The sequence below is a fragment of the Equus przewalskii genome, chromosome 26 (genome assembly GCF_037783145.1).
Source record: "Equus przewalskii isolate Varuska chromosome 26, EquPr2, whole genome shotgun sequence".
Taxonomy (NCBI): Eukaryota; Metazoa; Chordata; class Mammalia; order Perissodactyla; family Equidae; genus Equus; species Equus przewalskii.
In genome coordinates, this window is record NC_091856.1 from 35,212,894 (window position 1) to 35,232,893 (window position 20,000).

The following is a 20,000-nucleotide window of genomic DNA, read 5'->3' on the forward strand; positions in this document are numbered from 1 at the left end:
AAACTCCACCCTTAGATCACCGGGAACACCATCATTTTGTGAATGTGCCTCCTGCAAAGAGGCATGAAGTGTGATTAGCTTGCAGGGATCATCAATTACCTCACCGCTCCTCACCTCCTATCATCTATCTCCACATTTCAGACCACCTTGCCCTCCTACCCCATAAATATCCCTGAGCCCTCATTTTCAGGGAAGCGGATTTGAGACTCATTCTCCGATTTCCTCACTTGGCTGTCATGTGATTAAACACTCTCTCTGCTGCAGTCTCGCCGTGTGGGTGTTTAGCTTTTCAGGCAATCGGCAAAAACGAACCTGGCTCGGTAACGGAGGGACGGACGCGCGCATTCTGCCCCCAGCTCCCAGGCGGAGGGCGCTTCGGTGTTTTCTGTGTGTGGAGGGGAGGCGAGCACTCAAAGCGCAATTCCCTCGCGTTCGCCATGTCCAGATCGCACTCCCCGCGACCTCCACGCGCCGCTAATAACCCCATCCTGGGGCGGCCGCAGGAGTCAGGACCGAGCTCCCGGAAAACGGTGGGCGGACCCGGCCCGAAAATCAATTCACTGCTGGGCCTTTCCGTAAAAGCAAACGAGCCGGAAGTATGCCTCAGGCCCGCCCCCGAGCCGTCATTGGGTGGAATTCGAGCAAGGGGGCGGGGACCCATCTAGTCCTGATTCCTTATTGGCTGAAACCTACCGGGGGGGTGGAACCTGGCGTCCTCCTGACTCTTTATTGGCTAAAATCACGGCTCGGCCCTCGGGTTCTCATTGGCTAAAGTCGAGAGTGGGGCGGTGTCTTACAATCCTCCGGGTCCCTCGCGGTTTGGCGGGAGAGCCCGGCTCTTGCCCCGCCCCTCGGGGAGGTGTAACCCTCTTCGTTTTAAACACAAAATTGAGGCTAAGGCGGTCTTCTCTCCGAGGCCTTGGGGGCTTCCCCTCGGCCGTTTGCTCCCAGAGGCCTTCGCGTCTCCCTGAGCCTAGGGATTTAGGAGACGCGAGCGGTGAGGGAGCCCGGAACGTTCCTTCGCGGAACCATTCAGACGAGGCTCCAGGGAGCGCGTGGAGGAACGGACCGCCGCGGCCGGCCAGACGGGCAGGGATGGCAGCGGGGGCGGCCGACGCGGGGTCGGGGGTCGCTATCCCCGTAGAGCTGCGGCGCGAGCGGCGCATGGTATGCGTGGAGTACCCGGGCGTGGTGCGCGACGTGTCCAAGATGCTGCCGACCCTGGGCGGCGAGGAAGGCGTCTCCCGGGTGAGGAGTCGCCGGGACCACGCGAGAAGAGCGAGTCGCGGGACTGCGGCCGGAGAGGCTGGACCACCCGGGGCAGTGTGGTTTCCTTGGCAACGGAGCTTGAGGCGGGCTCTGGGGCGGCCAGTGGGCGGGGCTTTCCTTCCGAGATGGCCGGAAATGGACCGTCTTTCCCTGGGGACCGTGGGGAAAGGACTATAGGGGAGACTTTGAGCGAGGAGAGGGAGTCCTTTCCATCCCATCCTCGGATGAGCCGCAGCCTCGGCATCCTGGCCACGAACGCAGCTCGCCTGCAGCCCCGCGGGATGTGCTTGGCTGCCACGCCCTCATGTCACGGAGTAGGAAACCGAGGCGCGGGGGAGATTAAGAGCCTTTGACCTATGTAAGAGGAGGACGAAGCGTTAGGTTACTGAGTTAAAGGTGGTAATAGCTAACAACTTATTCTGTATCAGGCACTGTTCTAGGTGCTTTACTTACATTCGATCCTCATTAGAACCCTGCCAGGTAGGAACTGTCATTGTCTGCATTTCACAAGGAAACCGTGGCAACTTGTTCAAATCACTTGACATATGGGGGGCTGGAGTGAGTCCTTAACCTTGCCAGGCTCCGTGTAAGTGCTTTACATGCACCTGATCTTGAAATGTCTCCTCCTTCGAGAGGCCTTCTCTGACTGCCCTAACTAAAGCGGCTTCTAGCAATTACTATCTTTTCAACCTGTTAATTCCAATCTGAAATTATGTTTTAACGTGTTTATTGGCTATCTTGGCCCCTTGGCTCTGAGACTGTAAACTCCATGAGAGCAGGACTTTGTGTAGTCCTTACATCCATAACAGTACGTGCTTCCAAAATATATTTTGAATATTTTTTGACATGATTGTCGAAAGCGTGATTGAGCTCTCCCAACAATCGAGTGAGTTACGTGCCATTATTACTCCCACTTTTGAGGTAAAGACACAGGTAAGAAAGGTTGGGTCAACATGGTACAGTGAGGACTGGAACTCATGCATCCCTCCCCTCTGATGTCTGAGCTCTTAACTGCCACCTCTTCATCCTTTATAAACAGTGAAAAACCTTGAGCCTGTCGTTAAGCCCAGGATGCCGGTGGAGGCCGGTCATGTTTTGCTGTTTTATCCTGACTTATTCACTTTACTGTGGTATTGACAGGACTCTTTCTCTCGCCAGCCCCAGGGATGTTTGTACCCAACTACAGTGTGAGCTCTTTGGGAAGAGATTCTAGTCCTTCATTCATTCCATTCGTGTTTCCTGAGCACCTCCTCTGTGCTAGGCCCACGTCTGGGGCCATTCCCAGCCCAGCAGTCTTGGGGACCTGTGTTTCAGGAGAAGGGACTCCTGTGGGTTGGGGCTCCTTTTAACCTTCTTCTTTCCCTAGATGTCTCCTGAGCACCTCCTAAGGGCCAGGCCCTGTCCCGGGTGTTGGGGAGCCAGCAGACTGGCAAGTAGATGCCGTTGGCCCAGTGCACATTGTTGGTGCTTTCTTATGCACACAGCTGACACTTACTGCATCCCTCTTACCCCGGCTGGGGCAAGCATTCATATGTAGTTGACACATGGTGAGTGTTCTCCATGAATTAGGCTCTGGGCTAAGTGCTTTCTGCATCTCTTCGTTTAATCATTGTAGCAATCCTCGGAGTAGGTCCTGTTATTATCTCCATTTTAAGGAGCAGGAACAAGGCTTGGAAAGGATAAGTAACAACTGGTCAGGGCCAAAGGGGTTATTACTGATTGATTTAATCTCCCTTGGACCTGGAAACATTTGCATATGAGACTGAATACCAAGACCCCGTGGGATGGGTAGCTCTGGAGTAGGAAGCCCTACACAAGTCACTCAACTCCCCAGCCTCAGTTACCCCCACGGTAAACTCAGGGTGACACCACCTCCCTGAAGTGTTGCCAGAAGAGTCGTAAGATTCCCCACACTGAACGCACTTGAGAGATGATGGCTTTTATTTCACTGGCAGTTATTATCTCCAGCTTTACAACCCCTTAGAAGGAAGAGATTATTCTCATTTTCTCTACTAGATTAAAAACTAAGATACCTGGGTTTGAAAAGTGAGTCTTGGGAATTAAGAGCTCAGAATGAAGCATGACCCTCCTGGCCCTCCTCCGGTTTCCGTGGTCACCATCAGGCATTTGTTGAGAGAGGAGCGGCTCTCTGCCAGCAGCCTTGCTGGTCACTGCCTCACTCTGTCTCCTTTGGCCTTGCCACAGATCTATGCAGACCCTACCAAGAGGCTGGAGCTGTACTTCCGGCCCGAGGACCCCTACTGCCACCCTGTGTGTGCCAACCGCTTCAGTACCAGCAGCCTGCTGCTCCGGGTCCGGAGGAAGACAAGGCGGCAAAAGGGGGCGCCACCACCCGATTCCCACCCTGAGGTCATCTTCGACGTGGAGATCCTTGGCATTGTCTCCACCATTTACAAATTTCAAGGTAACGGCAAAATGCCTTCTTACTGCATTGGGATATTTCAGGAACTGTGTCCCTGCTGCATGCAGGAGCCTTGGGTCATCCGCACAGTGAAGTGGGCCAAGATATGCCCAAGCGTGAGGGCCAGGCGGTGAGGGGAGTCGCAGAGCACAGGCCCCGTCCAGGAGGCAGCCTCTCCTCCCTCCAGCCAACAGCGCCCTACAGACTGTGGGCTCATTGTTGCTCAATTTTCTGCATTCTTTTTCTTTTGTTTTTTTGGAAGATTAGCCCTGAGCTAACATCTGTGCCCATCTTCCTCTACTTTATATGTGGGATGCCTACCACAGCATGGCTTGCCAAGCGGTGCCATGTCCGCACCCGGGATCCGAACCGGCGAACCCTGGGCCGCCAAAGCAGAACGTGTGCACTTAACCATTGCACCACCGGGCCAGCCCGAATTTTCTGAATTCTTAAGGGAAGCTAGAGTTCTATGAGAAACCTAATGTCTAAAGCCATTATGTGGGGCCAAATAAAACTGGTCAGCAGGCCTCCAATTTTTGACCCCTAGTGTTTTGGAACCTTCTCTTGGTCTTGACTGCTCCTGGTCTTGCCTCCCCTCTGAAGCCTTCTCAGATTACCTCAGCCCCTGGGACTCCTGTTGCTTTGAACTCTTAGCTTCCTGGATGTCTCCTGTGGGGTCCTCAATTGAGTGTGCTACCCACAGAGAACACCAGTGAGGAGGCGGTAAGGCTGGGGCTGGGGAGAGGGAGTAAGAAAGAACACAGACATCGTAGCTGTGCCTGCCTGACGAGCTGTGAGTTCTCTGGGCATGCAGCTCAGCTTCCCTCAGCTTCAGTCTCCTTGTCTGTACAGTGGAGGCCCTCGTGAAGATTCGGGAGAGGATGCCTATTAAGGGGCACACGAGAGGCGCTTGGTAAGTTAGTAACAAGCGTCCGTAGCTACAGCTGCCGTGCTCGGATAGAATCTGAAGAGAATAAACATTGAGAAAAGAGGAGGGGACTAGAAAGTAAAAAGAAGATTGTAAAAAGAACCTGGAGCAAACCTGGGCCCCATGGGCCGGGCACTTTGAATGTCAGTCATTATGGCGAGATGTGGCGTTCACCAGAGAGGGCTGTCCTTTCTGGGACAAGGCTTTCCAAGTGATTCATTTTTCATCTCTAATTGAGCCAGCACCTCATCACTCAGTGTGTGTCCCTGAACCAGCAGCATCTGGCTCCCCTGGGAGCTTGTTAGAAATGCAACATCTCAGAATCTGCATCTAGCAAGACCCCAGGTGAGTCATGCACATCACATTTTGGGAAGCATTGACCTAGACCTTCTCCTCACGTATCATGTAACCCCCCGTCTCCCCAAAATGATATTGATTCAAGTGACTTGGAGTGCATTGAGCCGAGTTCACAGAAGCATCTCGGAAGGGTGTGGTTTCTGCTCCTGCTCCATTCTCTGCAGCCTCCATTGCATGGCTTGCTCAGCACCTCCCCAAGGAGGTGTGGGCGTCAGTACATGGCAGCTGCCAGTTCCTGGGCGGGTGTAGCGGAGAGCTGTCCCTCGCTACAGTGTCTGCCATCTGTCTCGTCTCTTCCAGGAATGTCTGACTTCCAGTACTTGGCCGTGCACACAGAGGCGGGCGGCAGGCACATGTCAATGTATGACAAAGTGCTCATGCTCAAGCCTGAGAAGGAGGGCTTCTTCCACCAGGAGCTGCCGCTCTACATCCCTCCACCCATCTTCTCGAGGCTGGACACCCCAGTAGACTACTTCTATCGACCAGAGACACAGCACCGGTAAGGCCCCCTGCGCACTGCAGCATCGACGGTCAGAGCCAGCGCCCTGCAGCCAGAGGGCCTGGCTCTGAGGCATGACTCTGCCACCCACTCTCTAGTGGAGGCCTCAGGCCTGCCATTGGCCTCTCTGAGCCCCAGCCCCCTGTCTTGAAAATGGGATAGTCCTGACACCACAGAGGTATTAGGATTAAATTAAAAAACCGCAGAGTTTTCAGCACAGGGCTGAGTACAGAGAAAGCCCTTAGTGGGCGGTGGTCTGTGTGCTCACGAGCTTGGCTTCATTCCCGAGGGCCCTGAAAGGACGGACAGCTTGGCTGTGTGACGTGGGGGGTTCCTGTCGAGAAGTGGCCGCTTTGACTTAGTCCCCTGGTCATTCCTGACCAACACCCTCTTGTCACTGGTCATGACACTCCCTAAGAAATTCCACCTGCAAACATCCCACCCTGAGCCCAGCACTTTTCCACCTCCTCTGCCCCGTCTTGGCCTCACTGTCACTATCCCGGCAGAGAATTCATGGCCATCTTTACAGTCCATCCTGCCTCTGCCCGCCTCCCTTTGCCACACTCACCTCAAAATCAGTCATCCCCCGAGATCCTGAGGCTGTTCTCAGGGTGGCTGTGACTTGGCCTGGATCTTGCCTGCTGTGTGCTTGGTCTCGGTCTGTCTCCCCTCAAGAACACAAGCTCCTGAGCACAAGCACTCATGTCTCTTGACTCAGCGGTGGTTTCTCCTGCACTGAGAGGTGGAAAAGTCAGAGGGACCCTTGTCATAGTCTCCTCCGAACCCCGCCTCCCGTGTGCACATCCCTAACGAGACCACATGTGAGTGCTGGGTTTGTATAAATGAATGCCTTCATTTAGACAATGTTGACACAGTGCGAGACCCCCAGGGTTGCTGGCAAGGCACGCCTGGGCATGTTGAATGTTGGTATTACATTGGAGACCAGCCACACATCGACAGGAAGGAATGGGATTTCCTTTGTATAAAAGCTAAGACTGAATAGTATGAAAAAACAAACTTGAAAATACTCAACTTGAGATTAATGACATCCCCACCTCCACGGCTGGTCATTTAGCAGTCATGTGGTGCAGCGCTGCACATGCGTTTCATCTTAACCCTCGAATGATTCGACTGTTTCCCTCACCCCCGTTTTACAAAAAGGGGAGCAGGGACTCAGGGGTAGTGACTTGCCCAGGTCACATGGGCAGCACTGGAGCCCCCATCTGTCTGACCCCCTAGGACTTGCTTGTCGCTCAGTGTTGCACTGTCCTTATTCTTGTGTGCTTTACCTTTTCAGATTACACTCAAAAAGACAAATTTTTTAAATGTTTCCATTTTAACGTAAGCCTGGAGGTAGCGACTTGGCCTCTTCTGTTCTCTGTTGTAATGCCATTGTCGTTGGCCTCTTTTGTTCTCTGTTGTAACGCTGGTGCCTAAAACAGAGCCTGGCCTGTGAGAGGCACTCAGCAGGTATTTGTGAATGACGATTTCAGGTGGCAAGATTAGGAAAAACAGATAAAAGCAAAAGGAAACAGTTTGAAAAATGGCCCCTAGGTGGTGACATTTGTTCAAGAGCTTTCTTGTAGCAAGTTTTAGCGCCTGCTGACCTAGGCAGCCGTGGGTCGTCTCCCCTCCAGCTGGCCGGGGGCTGCCAGCGTGGCTCAAACCCGTGGCCCCAGTGCCTCTAGAGGCAGAGCAGCTGGTGATGAGGGGCCCGGAGAAGGAGTGTCAGGAACCAGCCCTGGTCCCTGTGCCCCTCCCGGAGGCCTTGCTCAGAGTTGTCCCCACACCATGGAGAGTGAATCAGCGTGTCACCTTTGGACTTGAAGACCTATCCCCAAGTGTGTCCCTTGAGGGGTGGAGAGACAGACGCTCCCCTACTGAAGGGGCACCATGAATGACATCAACTTTTTGGGAGAGCAATCTGGCATAATCTGGTTTTTCCCCTCTAACATTGGCACCTGAGCTAACATCTGTTGCCAGTCTTTCTTTTCTTCTTCTTCTTCTCCTCAAAGCCCCCCAGTACATAGTTGTATATTCTAGTTGTGAGCACCTCTGGTTGTGCTATGTGGGATGCCGCCTCAGCATGGCCTGATGAGCGGTGCCACATCCACACCCAGGATCCAAACTGGTGAAACCCTGGACCGTTGAAGCAGAACAGCAGGAAGTTAACCACTTGGCCACGGGGCCGGCCCCTGGCCAAGTCTATCATGATTTTAAATATTCTTTCCCTTGGCCAAACAATCCCACCTGTAGGAATTTATCCCACAGTGACTCACCCAAGAGCTCAAAGGCATACTTACAAGAGGGTTTGCTGATTAATTGTTGGCAGCAGCAAGAAACTGAGGGAGGCTGGTGCAGTGGGAGAGCCCTGGATTCTGGTGGCAGGTACCCCGTCGTGGTCTGCAGCCCTGACTGAGCCCCGGCCTCTCCGTGTCCCTGAAGGGAATGATAACAGTACACACTTCCCTGCGTTGTTTGGAGGGCTGAAGAACTGAAGAGATTTGAAATACTTAGAACAGTGAGTACCTGGCAGAGTCTGATAAAATAAATAAGCGATCAGTCCATTATTAGGGACGTGGATAGTTAAATTACGGCCCTGCTCTGTGGGGAGCGCCATGTAGCCTTTAAGAGAGTGGGCTCCGTGGACTGACATGGCACGTGTCCAGGGTACCTTGCTCTATGAAAAGGCAGGTGTGAGAGTAGATTCTGCGGCATAAAAATAAACTGTGGTGTGATCACAGAAGCCTAGAAAAATCCAGAAGATTGGGCCCAGAAAAGTTATCTCTGGAAGGGTGGGAGGATGGGAATTTTCTCTTTCCTTATTAAATACTTCCTTCAACAAGTACTAACAGTGCTTGTCGTGGCCTGGGGCCCTCCCCAGAGCCAGGCATCAGTGGAGAACGCGACAGATGGTTCCATGCCGGGCCAGGGGTCAGGGAGCTGGACAGAACACAAGTGACTGGCGGCTGTCCAGATGCCTGTCTGAAAGGAGATAAGACAGGAGCAGGTCATAATGGACAGTGAGTAGGGTGAGGGCTAAGGTGCCAGGGAGGGCCCTCAGAGGAGCTGATGTTTGAAACTGACCCAAGTGATGATGGAGCCGGACAGGATCCAGGGAGAACATTCCAGACCAGGGGATTGGTGTATGCAAGGAATGGTCGAGAGACCAGTGCCCTGGAACAGAGTTAGCCAGGCAGAGTGGTGGGGTGAGGGTCTCCCAGACTATGGTGAGGGGCTTAGATTTTTGTCCTGAGGAGAAGAAGTGGTGTTTTCCTTTAAAGAAATACGTCGTGGAAAGTTCCAAACGTAGCCCACACTAGAGGGAAGTGTCTGATGGACCCCCACCTACATCACCAGCTTCAATGACTAGCTGCTCACTTTGTGTTCCCCCACTCCCAGCTTCCCGGCACATCCTCAAGGAACAAGTCAGTGTGTGTCTCTAACAGGGAAGGTCTTGGCTCTTTAAACATACCTGCAGTGCTGCTATCACAGGGAGCAATTTAACAACATTCCGTAATACCCCACTCCCGGTCCTGTTCCGGTTCCCCAGTTGTCTTGATAGTGACTAGGGAGCCAGACAAGGGCCACAGGGGTTGCTTTTGGTTGAAGTCTTGCAAGCCTGTTGAATACCAAATGCCTCCGCCCCCTTTATCTGATTTTGAGAGTAAATTGTGCTTGTTAGAAAGGAGTCAAATATTACAGAAATGTGTTACTAATATATACATTGTATACAAATGTTTAACAAAAAGAATCAGCTCACATTCCCTCCCAGCTGAAAACACTTGCCAGAGGAATGATAGTTTTCTGGGTGTGTATGGTACTCAGTACTGCTGAGTTTTAAGCAGGGGGTAATATCATTTCTAAAATTTCTTATTTCTGAAATGTTTTTATTATTTTTTCTCCACAAGCATTTTACTCTTATAGTCAGGAACAAACAAACAAAAATATATATAAGAAGAAAATAGAGCCCCCTCTGGTCTGCTGGCCCCTGGCACTGGATGGTAGCGTCTGAGTCACTTCTCTGTCCTCTGGGACCAGCAGGCAGCTGTTCCCAGCCTCTGGGGTGGGGACAAGGGAGGAGGGCCGGCTGTCCTGGGGCCCACAGGCCCTTTTTTCCTCTCCATGTGGTTTATCGATTTTCCAGCATATGGAGAGCACTTGCCTCCTCTCTCAGGCTGCTATCACTTCATCTGCTCCACCTGCCTCCTGGGCACACAAGGACTGTGCGGGGGTGGGGGGGGGGTGGGGAGAGGCTGGCCCTCTGGGCACACAAGGACTGCGGGGGGAGGCCGGCCACCTGGGCACACAAGGACTGCGGGGGGAGGCCGGCCCCCTGGGCACATGAGGGCTGTGGGGGGAGGCCAGACTCCTGGGCACACGAGGGCTCTGGGGGGAGGCCAGCCCCTGCTTCTCTGGCCCCTCCCTGAGTCCAGGGAGGCTGAGCTTCCCACAGCCGGGTGGACAGAGGACAGGCTGGCCTGACGGGATCCCTCCTCCTTGAGGAAGTTGGGGGGCCCTTTCCCTGCAGTGAGGGGCAGAGCCGGCGGCCACTCCCTGCTGCTGCTGCACTCGCAGACAGGCTGCTGGGCCCAAGTGAGCCACCACGACTTTCCTTCTTGGGGCGTCCAGGGTTTCGGAGACGTGTGTTTGAAAACAGGATAGAGAGTGGCAGCTGTCCAATGGTTGCTAATGGAGTCATGTGAAAAAAGGCCCAGTCTTGATTCTTTGTAATTTTGTTTCCAATGTGAAAAATCATTGTTCTTTATGAATAGCAGATTGTATTGAGAAAATTAAGGTAAAGTGGAAACAAATTTAAAAGGTAGTAATCACCTGAATGAAATTCTGTGACATCCAGGACATACTTTAAAATATGCTTCACAGTAATTTAGTGGGTTCCGGGTGGGGTAGGGATGAAATGAAATTAGCCACGTGACAGTCGTTGGAGCTGGTGACGGGCTTAAGGGGGTTCTTTATACTGCTCTCCCTACTTGAGTCTGAGTTTGGCGTCTCTGGCATCCCACCTCACACATCCCACCATGCTGGGCATTCTGGAATCCTTCACCTAGCTGTTCTGTGCCAACACAGGGGCTTCAGAGCCCCTGCTTTAAGCTCTGTGCTGTAAGATGACGCCATTCAGTAATACGCGCCCTTCATTCACCAAGGGATTATCGAGATGCTTCTGAGTCAAAGACTCCCGCTGTCAGAGATGGCTGGACAACGGGTGAGGGGCCTCTGCAGCCAGACTCCCTGGGTCTGAGTCCCAGCTCTTATTATGAGCTCTGACGCAGCAGGTTTCTAACCCCCGTGCCCTCAGCTAATTCATGGGGAAATGGTTCCTTCCTCGCATGATTGTTCTGAGGGTGACTTCAGTGAGTTGCAGAGGTCGGTAAGCATGGCTGTTGTCTGACAGCTGATCGATCGCGCTCTAGTGGCTGCACCCTAACTGATCTCACCCTTCCTGTCTGCAGGGCATTTAAGTGCTTTCCAGTGTTTCACTGGCTGGACAGTGCTGTGCATGACTCAGTACAGTCGTGAGGCCACCAGCCTGATGACAGGAGCCCTTCCCCACACCCCAGCCTTGGGGACCTTTTGGCCTTGCCCAGCCTCAGAGCTCCTAGCCCCAGGGCCTCTCTGAGCTGTCTTTGGCTGTCTCTGCCCCTCGTCCCCAGTCGTCAGCCTGAGAAGACAGGCCCTCGCCCTCAGCAGCCGGCCCTGAGGGCCTCCCCTCACCCAGATTCGGGGAACAGCTGTGAACACGGGCTGCCCCATTGCAGGTCTGCTGGCCCCCTGCCTGGTCTGGCCGGGCCTGCACCTGGGCTCGCGCCTGGGCTCATCTTTGGTGCTCTGGCCCTCATCGGCTCTTCTGCCCCCAGGGAAGGCTACAACAACCCCCCTATCTCAAGTGAGAACCTGATTGGCCTGAGCAGGGCCCGGCGTCCCCACAACGCCATCTTTGTCAACTTCGAGGATGATGAAGTGCCTGTGCAGCCACTGGAGGCTGCCGTCCAGACGTGGAGGAAGGTGTGCACCAACCCCGTGGACCGGAAGGTGGAGGAGGAGCTGAGGAAGGTGAGACCGCCCCTCCAGGGCCACCTTTACACTGAGCACCTCCTATTTACCCAGCTGGGCCCGTCCTCGTTGTTTGTGGTTGGCTGGACTTACTGTTTTTTAAACTGGGTCGTTAGCACATGGGAACTTTTCACCTCCAGATATCACATCTAAAAGCCAAGCCGATGTAAGCCCTGCATCCCAAGATTGAAAATACTTAGAATTCTTAAGAGGTCCCTTCGGGGTACTAAACAGTTGGCGCATTGTCCGTATGTAACTTCAGTGTGGAGCTCCAGGATCCAGGAATCTTTCTCCATTCAGTGGCTGCAACAAACCAGACGGAGCCCCGACTGTGTGCCAGGCCTGGTGCTTCCTCTCGTTAGAGTTGGTCTTGTTGGACGTGCCTTGGGAGGAAGTGGCCTTCCACGTTAACCTCTGGCCTCCAGGTTCTGGGAAGACCCAGGCTGGGGCTCTGTTCCTTGTGTCCCCACAGGCATGGACAGCAGGTTCTCAGTGAGGCCACATTGCTGCTGACTGAGGCCTGGCTCTTCCCTTCTTGACACTGACTGTTCTCTTTGCAGGGGGTTGTTTCTTTTCTTTTTTTTTTTATTAAAGTTATGATAGTTAACATCCTTGTGAAATTACAGTTGTGCATCATTATTAGTCATGTTGTAGGTGCACCACTTCACCCCTAGTGCCCTCCCCCCACCCCCCTTTCCCCTGGTAACCACCAATCAGTTCTCTTTGTCCATATGTTAACTACCACCTATGAGTGGAGTCATACAGAGTTCATCTTTCTCTGTCTGGCTTATTTCACTCAACATAATACCCTCAAGGTCTATCCATGCTGTTGTGAATGGGACAACTTTGTCCTTTTTTATGGCTGAGTAGTATTCCATTGTATATATATACCATATCTTCTTTATCCAATCATCGGTTGCTGGGCACTTAGGTTGGTTCCATGACTTGGCTATTGTGAATAATGCTGCGATGAACATAGGGGTGCATGAGACTTTTGGAATTGCTGATTTCAGGTTCTTAGGATAGATACCCAGTAGTGGGATGGCTGGGTCATAAGGTATTTCTATTCTTAACTTTTTGAGGAATCTCCATACTGTTTTCCATAGTGGCTGCACCAGTTTGCTGGGTTGTTTCTTAAAGAGACTGTGTGGACACCTTGTTGTGTTTCGAGCAGTCATAGGGGAAGGGAGGACATGGGGGGGCCACTACGCACAGCTCCTCACTGTCCTCTGGACACAGCCAATCCTGAACCTGGCTCAGGGCCCTTCCGTCCTGGCCCTCCACGCTCCAGCCACACCGGCCTTTTGCAGTCCTTCCCCTTTGGCCTTCATGATTCCAACTCAGGCACCGCCCTCGGTTGGGGCTGCTCGGGGCCCAGAGCTCTGGCACGTCCCCCTCTTGGCCCTGCTCTGGCCCCTTTGGTCGTCTGCCTACCCCGCTGCCCTGTGAGCTGCAGAAGGACAGAGACTGTGTCCCTCATGGTCATATCAGGACCCCCAGGCCTTACAGCCGCACTTGACACATGCTCGGCATGCGGTCCATGCTTCCGAGGGGAGGGAGAAGTGGGGGAGTGCGTACAGCAGTTCCTAGAGGCTGGTCCTTGCGTGTGCAGCCCCTGCTCTCCACCAGCTCTCTTCCAGAAGGGTCTGCTGGGGGTCAGGCCATGCTGGGGAGTCTGGGGGAGGTGGGAGGGAAGCTGCGCGCTCATCTCAGCCTCTGCCTTGACCTCCCCAGCTGTTTGACATCCGTCCCATCTGGTCACGCAACGCCGTCAAGGCCAACATCAGCGTCCACCCTGATAAGCTCAAGGTCTTGCTGCCCTTCATGGCCTATTACATGGTGAGTGTCTGCCCAGCTGCCCACCTTGGTTCCCACCTGGGTCATCCTGATCCTGTGACCTCAGAGCCACAGCAAGAGCAGGCGGCCCTGTCCTGGCACCCCCAAGACGGCTTGTTACAGCCCCAGAAAGGCTCTCCCCAGCACCTCCTCAGTAACACATTTGGCCATATTGGGAAGACTTTAGGATTAAGGAGTAATTACATCCCATTACATTAAGTAAAGGGATTATGCATTTTAACATGACCTCGTATTGAGAAGTTTCTAAGGACCAGGCGCTGGGTTAAGTGCTGTGTGCATATCATCCTTTTCTCCTCCCTGGGGGGTGGTGGCAGGATTCCCTTTTTGCCTCTGAGGAAGAGCCTAGGCTCAGAGAGGTGACTTGACATGCCAAGGTCCTACAGCAGCGAGTGGCAGAGCCACCAGGTGACCCCAGCCTGTCTGACTGTGGGGCCCCCGCCCCTAACCACGGTGCTCCTGGCCTCGACTCATTTACCTGGGTTGAGTGGGGTTCATGGGGGGGCCGATCCACTTTGGACTCAGTCCAGGAGGGGATGGAGATGAGGGTGTCATTACTGAGGTTCCCAAAGGTGCTGGGAGGAAGGGATCCTACCTGTCAAGTGTTCCTGCAAGAAGCACTGGGAAGGCCAGCATAAGAGGTGACCATGACAGTGATGACAGGTGGCTTGGACCCCAGACTTTGGAGAGCTGCCTCTGTCTTTTAGCATTGGCTTTCTAGACATAGGACCTCAGGAGTACCGCTTAGGGCCAGAACATCCCTTTGTTGGGACAGTAATACCATGTACTGCATTGTATTTACAGTAATAACATGCATTATATTATATTTACAGTACTAATAACATGTATTATATTTACAGTAATAACATGTATTATATTTATAGTGATACCACGTTTTATATTATATTTACAGTAATACCATGTACTGCATTATATTTACAGTAATACCATTTACTGAGCACCTACTGTGTGCCAGGCACCATGGTCAGGGCTTCAGGGGCATCATCTCATTTAATCTTCACACAGACTATGGGAAGAGGGGCTCATGTCATCCGCATCTGACGGAAGACCAAGGTTGGGAAAGGCCAAGTGACCTGTCCAAGGGGACAGAGCCATGTCCCCAACTCTCGGGGTGTCCTCTGCCCTGCCCCCCCAGGCAGGCCACCTGGGCCTGCATCTCTGAGGGAGCTGGGATTGGCCTTGACCCCACTATGCACTCCTGCCTTTTCTGTCTCCAGATAACAGGCCCCTGGAGGAGCTTGTGGATTCGGTATGGGTACGATCCCCGAAAACACCCGGAGGCCAAGATGTATCAGGTCCTTGACTTCCGAATCCGCTGTGGGATGAAATACGGTAACGATTACTAATCTTCTCTCTCTCTTTCTCTGGCTTTCTCTTTTGTAATGAGAATGTATCCACATGGAGAGGATAAAAAACCCTTTCCCTGGTGAGGTCTGTTGGATGCAGAACAGCATAGAAATGAGGGTCCAAGCTCTGGCCCTGGCTCCAGCGTTGACCCTCAAGGACTGAACCCTAGTCATTCATTCATTCGGTTATTGCACAGTCATCTGTGGCCTCTTGTACAGCCAGGCATCTAGTCAGTGGCCAGTCCCTGCACCTACAGTTTGTCACTACACACAAAGTACCTGCATGTGTCCCTGCATGGGCCGTGCCAGATGTGGGGGCTCCCATCACCCCAGTGTGTGGGGCGTGGAGTCCCTTTCTCAGGAGCTGGTCCCAGGGAAGCCAGGTGCGCCTGTAGCGCAAAGGCAGCGCTGTTTGCCAGGAAGGGCTCTGTGCCCACCTTTGCCTGATGCGCCCTCCCTCGTCGGCAGGTTATGCCCACAGTGACATGCCTGTCAAGGCCAAGCGCAGCACCTACAACTACAGCTTCCCCGTCACCATCAAAAAGACGCGTAAGTGCCTCGGCATGCTGCCCATCACATGACGCTGCGGAAGACGGGTATCTGGACAGAGGGATGGGGAGGAGCTTCCTGAGGGGGCCGCTCCAGGGTGTGTGGGCCAGCGCTCCCTGGGGAGGGCGTGGGGCAGGCAGGAGGGCAGGGGGTGGGAGAACACCCCCTCACCCCGTCTCCTGTATTCCAAAGCACTGCTGTTGTCCCCTTATAGCCAGCCAGGTCGTCACCATGCGTGATCTAAAGCAGGGCCTGGGCCCATCGGGGACCACCGGCACACGGAAACTGGCCTCCAACAAGTACAAGCTGAAGGTGGGTGCCCCCTGAGCCCCCAGAGAGAGCAGCTGCCTGCCTGGTTGAGTGAAGTGGAGAGTGGAGAGGAGGACCCCCTCGTGCAGGCCCCACTTATAGTCCCCCGTCAGGGCCACTGTCTGTGACACCGGGAGGGGCTTTGACTGAGGCAGCGCTGCCCACCCAGTGCCTTCACACAACTCCCACCTTCCAGGACAGCCTCTGAAAACAGAGTGAGAACTCGGGGCACAGTGGGTATTGAGGACCATCTGGGCAGGTCTCAGAGAGGGAAACTGACACCAACAACTGCGCGTGGTGCCCTTGGTGAGCCTGGCCCTGCTGAGGCACTGGCTGCTGCAGGGATGTTCAGAATCAGGCACGTACATGAGTACGGAGCCAAGCAGACCATCTGGACTCCAGCTGTGGGCCGCGCAGGGGTATCATACGGACGAGAGCTGGGACCCTCTCCTCACAGGCTCACGCTTTCATTAACGCAGTCACCCCACAGTGGCAGCAGTTTCTAAAGGCCTTTATGTGGGCTGCGGTGAGCTGCTCCACAATTGCAGGGAGGCCGGGCAGGGTCTGTCCCCCGCTCGGCTGCCTCATGTAGGGGGCGGCCGAGTGTAAATGCAGCAGGAGCAGGGGCAGAGGCAGGTGCTGTGAGGGACTTGGCTGTGTTTCAGCGCCATCAGTGTCCTCTCGGTGAGGGGCAGCGGGCGGATCATCGCCCAAGAACTTCCTCCTCCAGGACTCTTGTTTTAGGGCGTTATCCCCCCCTCTAGAACCGTGTGCCCGGGGACGGTAAAGGGAAAACAGACACTCAGTAAACCCAGCTTCATGTCAGCATGGCGTGCGGGGCCGCAGAAGATGACCAGTTAGCAGAAGTTGGCGAGGAAGAGGCGGGCCGACCCCGTAGGAAGGCAGGGAAGGCAGAGTGCGGCACAGGCTGGTGCGTGCCGCATGCCTTGAGCGCCTGGCCTGCCGCGCAGGCAGCCCATGGTGCCAGGGCCACATGAGGGCAGGGCTGCTTCGTCTGCCCTCCCGGAACCTCCTGGGGAGTCGGAGCTTGTTTTCTCCGCATCTGCTCCCCAGCCTCTGGCCTGTCTGCCCACCTGGGTCCAGGGAGAAGAGACAGGCCTGCCAGGTCCTGGGGACAGCTGACTCCCTGGAGAGGCCCCTTGGGAAGCCCCAGTGTGAGGGTCTCCAACAGTGCCCGCCCCCAGGGGAGAGCTCCTGCTGACCTTCCAACTCTCCCCCCTCCCCAGGACTCGGTCTACATCTTCCGGGAGGGGGCCTTGCCGCCGTACCGACAGATGTTCTACCAGTTATGCGACCTGAGTGTGGAAGAGTACGTACATGGGTGCCGAGACGCCAAGGGGGGGCCGTGGCCTTGGGTCAGTGCTGGGAAACCGTCCAGGGACCAAAGTGTTTCCTGTACCTCTTCCAATTCCTGTCAGCCTTAATCTCTCAGCGGGAAGACTTGCCTGGCTAGGGGGCCAGGGCCGCCCGGAGACTCCTCTGTGTCTGGGCTGGCACAGCCCTCTGGGCAGCTCCAGCATCCACACGGGCTGTGCCTCCCAGCTGCAGTGCTGGGCTGGGCGGAGACACATCTTGCTCTTGAGTCTTTGCCCCTCCTTCTCCGTTGCCCACCTAAGGGCTCATGACATGGTTCCTAATCTTCCTGGAGCCGACCAGAATCCCAGACACCTTTAATCCGGTTGTTCTTGGTGATGTTTAAAAAACAGGGAGGGGTGTTGGGGTGGCAGGAGACGGGAGCACAATCCACACGGCTCGGAATCTGGAGACAGCTGTGAACTCTTACCGGCAGGGTGGGCACGGGCACGCCACGCTTTTGCAGTTTGGGGTCAGGGCCACATGGTTAAGGACCCCAGCTGGGAGGACAGCTTTCACGGGCATTCTTCGTTACCATGTTCATTCCGCTGGTCGTCCCTCCAAGTGCCGTTTTTCTGAGCCCAACCTCACCTTTGCCAACACCGCTTGCTGGCACCTATTAGTAGGAACCCCACTCTGGAACTTGACATCCCAAACTCCTAGGCTGCAGAAGATCATTCACCGCAATGACGGGGCTGAGGATTCCTGCACAGAAAGGGATGGGTGGTGCCTCCCCAAGACCAGCGACGAACTGAGGAACGCTATGACCCTGATGATCCGGCAAACCATCCGCTCCAAGAGGCCTGGTGAGAGCCCCTCAGGGTGAAGGGAGGCCCCAGATGCCTTGGGCCCCACTCGGGACAGAAGTGTCCCCAAGGAACCCATTTCATGAAGAATTGCTGCCAGCTGGGATCATCTTGTCCCTGTCGCTGGTGAGAGGGAGGCCTTGTGAGCCAGGGCTCGGCCCAGGAGCCAGCATCCCTCGGGCTGCCTGCTGAGGCTGCGCGGGTGGGAGGAGTGGCACTCAGCCCTGGGGATCTAAGGCAGGAGACAGGCCCAGAGCGGAGGGGCTGGAGCAGGGCTGGGGCTGCCATCCAGGGCCACCACTTTATGCCTCACCCCATCCTACATCTTCCAGCCACATGTGAGTGTGTTCTGCCTGTCTTCTTCCACTGGGAGAGCAGGGACAACAGGAACCTGGGTCCTCTCACCCTGCACTGCCTGCCCTTCCCCCAGACCAGGCAGCCCTGGCGACTGGGCATGTGAGGAAGGGGCGTGAGCACTTGCTGGGCTACGGTCCCGTGAGGCTGGGAAAGGATAAGCACCGGGCCCCTCTCGGGGGCTCCTCCAGGCTTGGGGAGAGGGAGTCCCAGGACCCGCCATGCCCCACGGAGCTGACGGGAGCAGGGTTCTGGCCTCATTTGGGACACAGCCCCCTCAGAGAACCTAATGGAGGCTGTGGACCCCCTCCCCAGAGAAAGCACTCCCACAAAATGTCGTGCACACTCGCAGGGAGTCCATTGGACCCCTGAAGTGGCCCGAGGTCCCTCTGGGGAAGTGCGGAGACCCAGGCCCCCCCAGGCATCCATACTTCCCAAAGCAGCTTCTCCAAAGCTTGGGCCCAGACCCCCGTAACTGTAAACAGGCCTCCAGGAGCCTGAGAGCCTGGTCTGGGGGCTGGGCTCCCTGGCACCTCTCTCTAGCTGAGGCCAGCAAAAGCTGGTCTGGGGGCCACCCAGGAGGCCTGCGTTGGGACACACATGACCTTGTTTCTTGGCCCCAGCTCTCTTCTCTAGCCCGACCAAGGCTGACAGTGGTAAAGAGCAGCTGACGTATGAGTCTGGGGAAGATGAAGAGGAGGATGATGAAGAGGAGGAGGAAGAGGACTTCAAGCCATCAGATGGGAGTGAGAACGAGATGGAGACGGAGATTCTGGACTATGTGTGACACAGCCCCAGACCCAAGGCTGGGCCTGCCTGACCAGACAAGACTGGTGTCCAGCCTGATGAGGGAGCCAGGACAAGCCAGGGCTCCCCAGTGTTCCCCACAGGAGCCAGAACGGCCCTAGGAGGCCCCTCTGACCCTGGATGTCTGGGGACATCCCCGAAGGTTGTGCCCTGGCTTCATGCAGCCGTGAGCCAGCTCAGTGTCCAGCGGGCTGAGCCGATGCCCGGCACCTCTCTCTGGCTGAGACCAGCAAAGCTGGAGGTGGAGATGGTGCAGCTAGGGGAGGAGCTGGTCTTGGCTTTGGTCTCATGACTGATGGCAGGGATAGCATGAGGAGCCTGGTCTGTGGTTATAGATGGCGGAAGACTGTCCTTGGGTCGGTCTTCCCATCCATTTGGGGTAGACTGGCAAAGGCCAGGCCCAGCTGGAATTGTTCTTATTAAGTACATTTTCCCAAGGAGTCTTGGTGTCTTAGTCAGGGTGTCGGAGCCAGAGGGGAGTTTCCTTTGCCTTGGGCTCCCACCAGACCATCATTTGTTCCTTCAGTCATTCATTCAGTGACCTCATGCTGGGCGATGCCCGGACAGTTGAGAACAGGCCTGCTGCCCCTCGCCAGGCAGGTCGGGTGAGGGCAACTGAAGTAACCTCAGGGCCCTGGTCCCGGAGGGTCCTGCAGCCTTGTGTTTATCCCTTACTGCCCCAGATGGGTGCGTGTCTGTCTGATTTGCAGTGTCTGCCTCATGTGACATCGACAAGTGCATTTCCCCTGACAGAATGTGCTCCAGCTCAGAAAAACATTTTTAAAAAGTATTTGCCTAAGTTCTCTTTGCTATTAAATCAGTTGAGTTAGTTTTCTACTGTGTCAGTTATATCAATTCAGAACTTTGATACTTCCAGCCTAGACTTTTTGGAAGGTCATAGATGCTCCAAGCATCTAATGATGACCATGGAATCTTTCTTCAGAAAAATATGCATACCCACAAATATATGCATCCAATTTCAGGGGCATCCAGGCCCCCATGGTCTGTCCTTGAACTTCCTTATGGGTCCATG

The 20,000-nt window shown here is 54.7% G+C and overlaps 1 protein-coding gene across 4 annotated transcripts; it reads left to right on the forward strand.

The window, feature by feature from the left end:
- The first annotated feature begins 778 nt into the window (after window positions 1–778).
- Window positions 779–19,802, forward strand: GTF3C5 (general transcription factor IIIC subunit 5). Of its 4 annotated transcripts, none has more exons than XM_008524341.2 (11): window positions 779–1,248; window positions 3,475–3,694; window positions 5,277–5,475; window positions 11,352–11,547; window positions 13,282–13,386; window positions 14,640–14,754; window positions 15,237–15,317; window positions 15,532–15,629; window positions 16,874–16,956; window positions 17,664–17,806; window positions 18,784–19,802. In XM_008524341.2, exons 1-11 carry the CDS (start codon window positions 1,096–1,098, stop codon window positions 18,945–18,947), a joined length of 1,557 nt encoding a protein of 518 aa, XP_008522563.1. In that variant the 5' UTR covers window positions 779–1,095; the 3' UTR covers window positions 18,948–19,802. The 4 variants fall into 4 exon arrangements, with proteins under 4 accessions (XP_008522563.1, XP_008522564.1, XP_070452364.1 ...); XM_008524342.2 differs by having other exon boundaries at window positions 1,055–1,167; XM_070596263.1 differs by having other exon boundaries at window positions 1,084–1,627.
- Window positions 19,803–20,000: the final 198 nt, after the last annotated feature.